The sequence below is a fragment of the Lithobates pipiens genome, unplaced genomic scaffold (assembly GCF_037356315.1).
Source record: "Lithobates pipiens isolate NorthernLeopardFrog02 unplaced genomic scaffold, aLitPip1_a1.2 Scaffold_16, whole genome shotgun sequence".
Lineage (NCBI taxonomy): Eukaryota > Metazoa > Chordata > Amphibia > Anura > Ranidae > Lithobates > Lithobates pipiens.
This window is the reverse complement of record NW_027507748.1, coordinates 36,046,903-36,057,623: the sequence shown is the minus strand read 5'-3', so window position 1 is coordinate 36,057,623 and position 10,721 is coordinate 36,046,903. Positions and strand designations below refer to the sequence as shown.

At 42.6% G+C, this 10,721-nt stretch overlaps 1 protein-coding gene across 1 annotated transcript in view; it reads left to right on the top strand.

Annotated features, from left to right (window-relative positions):
• The first annotated feature begins 248 nt into the window (after positions 1–248).
• RCSD1 (RCSD domain containing 1) overlaps positions 249–10,721 on the top strand; it is a 126,081-nt gene continuing 115,608 nt past the window's right edge. The window contains exon 1 of the mRNA XM_077479735.1: positions 249–530. Coding sequence (XP_077335861.1) covers positions 525–530 — 6 coding nt within the window. The 5' untranslated portion in view covers positions 249–524. The remainder of the gene's footprint in view (positions 531–10,721) is intronic.

Genomic DNA, 10,721 nt, shown 5'->3' with positions numbered 1-10,721 from the left:
TCGCACCGGTGTGAGCCAAGGCTGAAAGTAATCATTTAGAATTTTAATTTATGGATTTAGCAACCCGTCACTTTTTTTTTTTTTTTCTGCATTACATCATTAAAAAGTGAAAAAAGAAAAAAGAAAAGAAAAAAGCGGCGTGTCGGATAGGAAGAGACGGTGGAAATAGGGAGGAAATTGGTGACATGCGTCCCCATGTATGGGCAGCTGAGCGGTGAGCGGTGCGTCTCCTCGGCTCTCCGTTCTCAGTATCTGTTTAGATTTTGTGTCTATATTTAAACCCTGATTGCTTCCCCTCCCCTCCTTCCTCTCTCTCTCTCTCTCTCTCTCTCTCTCGGGTTCAGGTCTAGTTTGGTGGGGAGGGTCGCAGTCCTCGCATCTCTCAGCCCCGGGGACACCACGCCAAGGCTCACAACGCCGAGTGACAGGCGAGGAGCGGAAGCTGCCTGCCAGCGAGAAGTTTTCAGAAGTTGCGCAGTTTTCGGCAGAAGTCTGACCGTGGCACGGCTCTGAACGTTCAGGAAATGGAGGTAAATTTTTTTTGTTTTACTGTATTAGATATATTTTGCATTGTGTTGTGTTTTTGCGCTTATTTGCCATTGGGCGCCGGCGCTCTGTACCTGGAGGCCACCACCAATGCAGATCGCCGCTCTGTCATGGTGATCCAGAGGCTTCCTTACTTTGAGGTACCGTCCAAAATCAGGAGCTGGATAATGACTTTATTGGGGTTTTTTTTCTATTTAATTTTATTTATTTATTTATTTTTGTTTGTTTTTTTAAATTTTTTTTTTTTTATTTGTTGTTTTTTTACTTCTCTGTTCGGTTATTTTTATTGAAAATACCTTTTCTTACATTGCGAGCACTGAACTTCTCTATGGAGAAGAGACCCTTGAGAGGGGATATGATTTCAATGTACAAATACCGTACTGGGGACCCCACAATGGGGAGAAAACTTTTTTCTTTTGTTTTGTTAATTTTTTTGTTTTTTGTTTTATTTTTTATTTTGTGTTTTTTTTTAATTTTTTTTATTTTTTTACTTCTCTGTTTGGTTATTTTTATTGAAAAGTCTTTTTCTTACATTGCAAGCACTGAACTTATTCTCTCTGGAGAAGAGACGCTTGAGAGGGGATATGATTTCAATATATAAATACAAATATATACAACTATATAGGTGACTCCACAATAGAGATAAAACTTTTTGTTTTATTTTTTCGGTACTGGTGACCCCACAATAAGGATAAAACTTTATTTATTTATTTATTTTTTTTGTTTCCTTTTTTTTGTTTTTGTTTTATTTATTGATTTTTTTGGTACTGGTGAACCCACAATTATTTATTTTTTGTTTTGTGTTTTTTTTTTTTTTGTTTTTTTACTTCTCTGTTTGGTTATTTTTATTGAAAAGTCTTTTTCTTACATTGCAAGCACTGAACTTATTCTCTCTGAAGAAGAGACACTTGAGAGGGGATAGGATTTCAATATACAAATACAAATATATACAACTATATAGGTGACCCCACAATAGAGATAAAACTTTTAGTTTTAGTTTTTCTTGTTCTATTTATTTTTTTGGTACTGGTGACCCCACAATAAGGATAAAACTTTTTTTTTTGTATTTTTTTTTATTTATTTTTTTGTTTTATTTATTTTTTTTGGGTACTGTGACCCCACAATTATTTATTTTTTGTTTTCTTTTTTTTTTTTCTTTTTTTTTTGGTACTGGTGACCCCACAATCAGGATAAAACTTTTTGTTTTGTTTTTTCTTTTGTTTGTTTTATTTATTTATTTATGGTACTGGTGATTCCACAATAAGGTTAAAACTTTTTTTTCCCCCTTTTTATTTATTTTTTTTGTTTTGTTTTGTGTTATTTATTTTTTTGTGTTCTTTTTTTACTTCTGTGTTTGGTTATTTTTATTGAAACGTCTTTTTCTTACATTGCGAGCACTGAACTTATTCTCTCTGGAGAAGAGACGCTTGAGAAGGGATATGATTTCAATTTATAAATACCGTGCTGGTGACCCCACAATAGGGAGAAAACTTTCTCACAGAGTTTAACAAGACTCGGGCCACTCATTAAAATTAGAAGAAAAGAGGTTTAACCTTAAACTACGTAGAGGGTTCTTTACTGTAAGAGCGGCAAGGATGTGGAATTCCCTTCCACAGGAGGTGGTCTCAGCGGGGAGAATCGATAGTCTCAAGAAACGATTAGATAAGCACCTGAACGACCGCAACATACAGGGATATACAATGTAATACTGACATATAATCACACACATAGGTTGGATTTGATGGACTTGTGTCTTTTTTCAACCTCACCTACTAAGTAACATAGAGAAACATAAGACAAAACACAACAAATGACAACAAAAAACAAACACCAACATAACCAAAGAAAAAAACAAAAAAAAAAAAAACAAGCCCCAGTTCACACTGGAGCAACTTGTCATGCTATTTGACAGTTCCAAATCAAAGTCGCACCCCAATGTTAGCAAATCTGTTTGGTAAAATTTTATTGAAAATTCTTTTTCTTACATAGAGAAACATAAGACAAATACACAACAAAGAAATGACAATAAAAACCAGACAAACATAACCCAAACAAAAAAAAAAAAAGCAACACACCGGTGTGACTTGTTATGCGATTTGACTCTTTCAAATTGCATGACAAGTCGCTCCCTATTTGCCAACAATGGAACCGTCCTAATCAGTGCGACTCTGACTTTGCTGTGCCGCTCTGATTTAAAAAAAAAAAAAGGTTCCTGCACTATTTTTGGCGATTTCAGGTGCGATTTGCATAGACATCTGTGGTGTGACCTGTTATGTGATTTGACAGTTCTAAAATGTCGCATGACAAGTCATACCCTATTGCCAGCAATGGAACCATTCAAATTGGCGCTGTGGCGCCACTGATTTAAAAAATAAGTTCATGCACAATTGTTGTTTGCATGAAGTCGCACAGATGTCTGGCAAGTTGCACCAGAAATTGCACTGAACTGCAGCTGTCAGTGAAGTCGCACGATTTTAAAGTCTCATGGAGTGCGATTGACATTCACGCTTGTGTCGACATCAAAATCGTGCGCTTTCCAGTGCGACATGATGTGATTTTGATGCAACGTTCAGGCGATTTTCATGCGACTTTGGACGAGTGCAACTTTGTCGTTGACCATGTGACTGTGAGGGGGATTTAGTAAAACTGGAGGATTCTGGTGCAGCTGTGCATGTCAGCCAATCAGCTTCTAACTTCATCTTGCTCAATTAAAAGCTTTGACAATAATGTCCGGGTTCACACTAGTGCGATGCCAGACATCACATGCGATTCTCACTGCATTGCTTTGTAGATCACATGCGATGTCGATGTCAGGACACGCCCTCTGCCACACCCCCTTAAAGGAGAATTAACCCCAAAAAAAGGTTAATTAAATCCACAAGTGCTTTTTTTTTTTTTTTTTACCACTGCTATTCCTTTATATTGGCTTTTAAAATTTACAAATGCAGCAATTTAAAATTTGAATGAAAGATTTAGGGCTGGAAAACACTTTTTGAAAGATAAAAAGTGGATTTTATAATTATATACATCTATATAGATCAGACTAAAATGAGGGACAAATGAGGAGGAATGAGGGACATTGCTCCAAATCAGGGACAGTCCCTCGAAATCCGGGACGGTTGGGATCTATGCCAAAGTAGTGCAGGAACTACTTTAATGTCGCTGCGACTTGAAGTCGCACAGATATTAGCGGTACTCATTTGGAAAACATGGGGGTGCGACTCGTCATACAACTTTGGGGTCCATGGTTGCATGGCAAGTCGCACAAGTGTGAATGGGGCATGAGTAGCTTAAATGAGTGTTTTTGAAGCTCTACAAGCGCTTGTCAGAATTGTGCGCATTGCAGCGCCCCGAGGTTGTTTGCATGGTTGTGTTGCGTCGCGTTGTATCAAGTTCTGTTGCATTAAGTTGTGTTGTGTCGCGTTGTATTGAATTGCGTTGTGTTATGTCATGTTGCGTCAGAATTGTGTTGCGTTATGTCATGTTGCGTTGCATTGTGCGTTGCGTCGTTGCACCATTAATGCTATTAATGTATTTGGCGTGCTAACGTTTCTTTGCATGTCTTCCTTAGAGAAACAGAAGACAAAAATCCGTACACCAAACAAATTGCAATAAAAACATACAAAACAGAAACATAAAAATAGATCACAGAAGAAAAGAAGAAAGAAATACGGTCTTTTGAGGTTCTCCGACCTACCTGTGTGTTATAGGTGAAGCCAGAGACAGCCAGGCAGCTCGTGTTTACCTTTAGGCCCCTTTCACACTTGTGCAACTTGGGACTGCAAAGTCGCACGACAAGTTGTACCCCATGATTTCCAATGAGTGCCATTCATATCTGTGCGAAGTGGTCCCTGTACTACTTTGGTCAGACTTGGATGCGAGTTGAGTTCACAGGCTTTCCCTGAAATCACGTCAAAATCGCGGCAAAATCCCAGGGCTTTCAAGTCACGGCAGTGTGAAAAAGGGTCTTAAAGCCTTAAATTGATAATAAGGGCTAAAGAAAATAACATGAATAACAAACATTACACAGAGCACATCAGTATGACATGTTCCAATATTTATGTATATATTTTTTTGCTCGACTCCTCAAGCAACTTGCAATGGCAGCACCCTAGTAGGCATGCTCCCAAGCCACTGTGCTGTCTGTCCATTCAAACAGAGAGCTGCGGCTCTGCCCCCTCTTTCTCCTTTAGGTAGACCCTCATTAATTGGATAGATTGGGTAGGCCCTCATTGATTGCATAGTTTAGGTAGGCCCTCACTGATTGGAAAGTTTAGGTAGGCCCTCATTGATTGGATAGTTTAGGTAGGCCCTCATTGATTGGATAGTTTAGGTAGGCCCTCATTGATTGCATAGTTTAGGTAGGCCCTCATTGATTGGATCGTTTAGGTAGGCCCTCACTGATTGGATCGTTTAGGTAGGCCCTCATTGATTGGATAGTTTAGGTAGGCCCTCATTGATTGGGTGGTTTAGGTAGGCCCTCGTTGATTGGATGGTTTAGGTAGGCCCTCCTTGATTGCATAGTTTAGGTAGGCCCTCATTGATTGGATAGTTTAGGTAGGCCCTCATTGATTGGATAGTTTAGGTAGGCCCTCATTGATTGGATAGTTTAGGTAGGCCCTCATTGATTGGATAGTTTAGGTAGGCCCTCATTGATTGGATAGTTTAGGTAGGCCCTCATTGATTGGATAGGTTAGGTAGGCCCTCATTGATTGCATAGTTTAGGTAGGCCCTCATTGACAGGATAGTTTAGGTAGGCCCTCACGGATTGGATAGTTTAAGTAGGCCCTCGTTGATTGGATAGTTTAGGTAGGTCCTCATTCGACATATTTTGGTGGATCCAATGCCGCCACAACCACACGTTACAATCTGATTGTACAATCTCCTTTGGAATAACCAACAGGAAGTGATGGGCTTCATGATAACTGAGGTTGATTGGATAGTTTATGTTGGTCCTCCTAGTTTTGGCAAATCTTAGGATCACCAAACACATTACAATCTGACCATATCAACTTTGGATTTACCAAAACCATGTAATATAAACATATCCAATCTAAAGGAGGTTGTACAATCAGATTGCAATGTGTGTGGTGAGCTTAAAGCTGATTGTACAGTCAGATTGTGACATGTATGATGAGCCTTACTTTAAAGCTGGCCACATACGCTACAATTGTATTGTATGTTCTTCATTAGGCTCGCTATACACATTACAACTTGACAGTACAACCTTTGTACAATCAACTTTAGATTTACCAAGTCTATGAAAGGGCGACCGCACACATTACAATCTGGTTGTACAATCGTTTTCGCATCTACCAGCAAGTATCTATTGCAAGGGCCTGCCTGATTGGATAGAACTGGACAGCTTGGGTATAGAGGGTATCCAATCAGAAAGACCTTTTGCACCATATAGTTGTTGGTAGATCTAAGTCCCTAATCACACTTGTGCGATTGTCATGCGACTTTGTACATCAAAGTCAAGTATGACAAATGATTCTCCATGTTTTACAATGATAACCATTCATATATATGTGCAACTTAAAGTTGCAGCGACTTCATTCACTACTTTGGTTGGACTTTCATGCAACTTGAGTGCCATAGATTGCAAAGTAAACCCTCAAAAGTCACATGAAAGTCACACTTAGACCCCTTTCACACCAGGGCGTTTTTCAGGCGCTATAGCGTTAGAAATAGCGCCTGAAAAACGCCCTAAAGAAGCTGCACCATTGTCTGTAGTGTGAAAGCCCTGAGGGCTTTCACACTACAGCGGTGCGCTGGCAGGACGTCAGAAAAAAGTCCTGCCAGCAGCTTCTTTGGAGCGGTGAAGGAGCGGTGTGTTTACCGCTCCTCCACCGCTGCTGCCCATTGAAATCAATGGGGCAGCGCTGTAATGCCGCCGGCAAAACGCCGCTATTGCGGCGTATTGCCGGCAGTTTTAACCCTTTCGCGGCCGCTAGCGGGGGGTAAAAGCGCCCCGCTAGCGGCCAAAATGCGCCGCAAATCCGGCGGTAAAACGCCGCTAAACATAGCGGCGTTTTACCGCCGCCGCTATCAGCGGTGTGGTGTGAAAGCAGTCTTAGAATTTTATACATGCAACAGTTGTCCATAATCACTGGTCAAAGCCAAAGTTGCATCCAAGTCGCACCCATCCAAAGTTGCGTCTAAGTTGCATCACATTTATGTTAAAGTTGCACAACTGTGGAGTCGTACAAGTGTGAATGGAGCCGTAGGCTTAGTTTCCACTAGTGCGGCTTGTCATGCGACTTTGGACACATAAAGTCATGTGACAAGTCCCAGCCCATTGATTTCAATGGCACCCGTTCCTATTTATGCGACTTAAAGTTGCAGCAACTTTGAAAAGGTGCCTGTACTATTTTTATGCGACTTTTGATGCGGCTTTGATCCAGAGAGTGTAAAGTTGGATCAAACCTGCACTCAAAGTTGCATGAAAGTCGCGCAACTTTGGGGTCCCAGTAGTGGAAAACGTAGACTAAAGGACATTGTACAATCAGATTGTTACGTGTATCTCTAAAGACGTGATTGGAATTGCAAACAGAATCGCCTGAGATTCTGCCCGTGATTCCAGAATTGCGGCAAAACGCAGGGTGCGTTTGCCATGCCATTACTTGTTAATAGCACCCCCATTCTTGGTGTGATTTTTTTTTGCAATTAATTGCACTGCAATCGCTGCAAAAATCGCAAAGCTTGCCACGCAAAAAAAGGAGCAGGAGCTTCTTTTGGGCGATGGCGTTGTGTGTTTTGTGACTTTGCTGCGATTGCAGCAGGATTTGCCATGGCAAAATCGCACCGCGATTGGGGTGCCATTAAAAAGTAATGGCAGCTCAAACGCACCCTGTGTTTGGCCGCGATTTTGGAATCCCCGCGATTCTGCCCGCGTTTCCAATCGCCTAGGTGTGAATGGAGCCTTAATAACGAATGTAAATGAGGGAAAAGTGCTCCATATGGGCACATTGTATCCAGATCAGTGCAATACGACGCATGATTGGCTGGGTGCTCTTTGCAATGTTAGATAAAACTGCGAGGGAAGGGCCGTCTTCTCAATGTACAGACTGTCATGTGATCAGGTTGATCACCGGAGGGTTAAATCTGTAGTATCTCCTCCATCTCTTCCTTCCCCTGTGACTGCGTTTATTTTTCCTTGCGACATCTGCAGCGTTTCATCACGCGGGTGCCTATTTGCTGCGAGCTGCGATGTTTATAGGGGGTGATGGAAGGCGATAAGTCACGTTTTTTACTGTGGGGAGGGGTCCTGTTTGCACCGTTCAGTGCATATCCTTTGTAGAGCAATGTATAAATCGCAAAACACAGTGACCCAGCACTGGAAACGATGCGGGGCTGATGTGTGACAAGCCATAGAGGGATAACAGACGCTCAGCGGGTGCAGAGAGATTCCAGAATGGACATTGGCTCAGTACACACTGGGACTTGTGGATTACAGATGGCTGGGGGGGGGGGGGGGGGGGGTCTGCCATACTCTATACCAGTGATGGTGAACCTTGGCACCCCTAGATGTTTTGGAACTTCATTTCCCATGATGCTCATGCACTCTGTAGTGTAGTTGAGCATCATGGGAAATGTAGTTCCAAAACATCTGGAGTGCCAAGGTTCTCCATCACTGCATTCTTTATACTGTAACTAATGGCTAAACTTTTATTTTTTAGCTTTGGAAAAAGTGGAGAACGAATTAGAACCCCTGTCAGGTTTTTATTGCTGTCTGTGCCCCCCGTTAGGGGGAGTCACCCTCTCTATGTGTTCTGTTTACCATTATCATTGAAAGTAAAAGAAAATTCTACATTTTTCGTTGTCACCAGAACAGGAATAGAGGGGAAATCTTCCAATGGGGACACTAGAGTTGGTGACACCCCGGGAGGGATTTCCACTCGCTTCCTGTTTTGTATAGCTCCCAACTGTCCCGGATTTCGAGGGACTGTCCCTGATTTGGAACAAAGCTCCCTCTGTCCCTCTTTCCTCCTCATCCGTCCCTCATTTTGGTCTCATCTATATAGTTGTATATAAAATGCACTTTTTATCTTTAAGCCCTCTTTCACACTGAACACGGCTTTGAAATCGTGCAACTTCATCTGAAATCGCACTGTTTCAAAGCCACGTCTTCGGGTACGACTTGAAAGACATCTGTGCAGCTTCATGCGCAGATGTCTACTGAAGTCGCAGCCAAAATCGTAAAAATCATCAAAAAGCCATTGCCGGCAATTGGCTGCAACTTGCCATGCAATTTGACCTGTCAAAAATCGCGCGATAAATCGCTTCAATGTGAACAAGGGCTCAAAGTGTTTCCCAGTGCTAAACCTTCCATCCAGTCTTAAATTGCTACATTTGTAAATTTCAAAAGCCAATAGTAGTGGTTAAAAACTTGCGGGTTTACCTAATCTTTTACTTTTTCTTTGGTATAATTCTCCTTTAAGGGGGTGTCGCAGTGGGTGTGTCCTTTGGCTGCATACTTTTGCTAATAGGTGTCCTTCCTTCCCATCTCAGAATGTTGGGAGGTGTGCATCTTGGCTATGGGACAGGAAGTGAAGAGAAATCTCCCATATGGGACAGGAAGTGAAGAGAAATCTCCCATATGGGACAGGAAGTGAAGAGAAATCTCCCATATGGGACAGGAAGTGAAGAGACATCTCCCATATGGGACAGGAAGTGAAGAGACATCTCCCATATGGGACAGGAAGTGAAGAGACATCTCCCATATGGGACAGGAAGTGAAGAGACATCCCCCATATGGGACAGGAAGTCAAGAGAAATCTCCCATATGGGACAGGAAGTGAAGACATATGGGGTCGATTCACTAAGGGCCAGTTCACACCACATCCACTTCTGAAAATGCAATTCAGTAAGAATTTTGCGTGGTTGTTCGATTGTGCGCTAATTACGGCATTTTTTGTAATGCGGTAATTTATGGCACGTGTCGGTAGTTAAGGTAATTTCCTGTGGGGCGGAGTGGGGCAGTCTATAACTTCCACCGGTATGTCGTGCCAGATCAAGCGAAGGGCAGGAAATACCGCACTGGTTCCCGCCAGCAAAACCCCGGTGTGAAATATCGAGTTTTTTCTAAAATTCCTGTTCTGTTTTGCGAGCAGCTTACCGCGCAATTTGCAATATTTACTGACATTTTTTTCTTTTTAAAACGTTGTTTAACCGCTTGCCGCCCACCCATCGTCAAATGACGGAGGAGCAGTACGGCTCTTGTTCTGGGTGGACGTCATTTGTGACCGTGTGCTCGTGGGGGGTGGGGGGGGGGGTGGGAGGCGCACAGTGCGGCGATCACAGCCGTGTTGCTAGGATGCTGTGTGACTCCGATCTCAGTGAGGAGCCGATGACGTGGCTTTTTAACCATGTGATTGGCTGTGTCCAATCACAGCTGGTCACATTTAAATGCGGAAGTGCCGGTAATCGGCTCTCATCGCCTCACACTGACAGAGTGTGAGGAGAGGAGTGCCGATCAGCGGCATCTCCTCGCAGGGGAGACCAGGACAGGTAATCAGTGCCCTGATTACAGAAAAGCCCATCAGTGACACCAATCAGTGCCCATCAGTGATGCCAGTCAGTGCTGCCTTTCAGGGCCCATCAGTGCCCATCAGTGCTGCCTATCCGTGCCACCTACCAAAAAAAAAAACAGCAGCGATTAAATACCACCAAAAGAAAGCGCTATTTGTGTGAAGTAAATGATTAAAAATTCATATGGGTACAGTGTGCAATTGTCATTCAAAGTGTGACAGAGCTGAAAAATGGCCTGGGCAGGAAGGGGTCAAAAATGCCCGGTATTAAAGTGGTTAACACAAAATCTTTTTCTTTTTGATGAATTGGACTTTATGTATCGCATGCGATAATTGATGCAAATGAGTCACATAACCACATTATCGCCTGTGGTAAATGTTAGTGAATTGACCCCCTAGATGGCATAAAAAAACCTGGCAGGGGTTATAACCCTCCCTTACTCTATCTGACTCTCCTGCACCGGATCATGTACTTAGTGGTGACTTAATGACTTAACTCAGCATCAGCCAATCAGCGGGTGACAATAATGGATGTTCACCAGCACCCGCTGATCGGCGAGGAGAGACACAGAATGGAGCTCTGCCTATGTAAACAGGGCAGAGCCTCCCTTCTGACGGTGGGGGGAGGATACATTTTGTGTC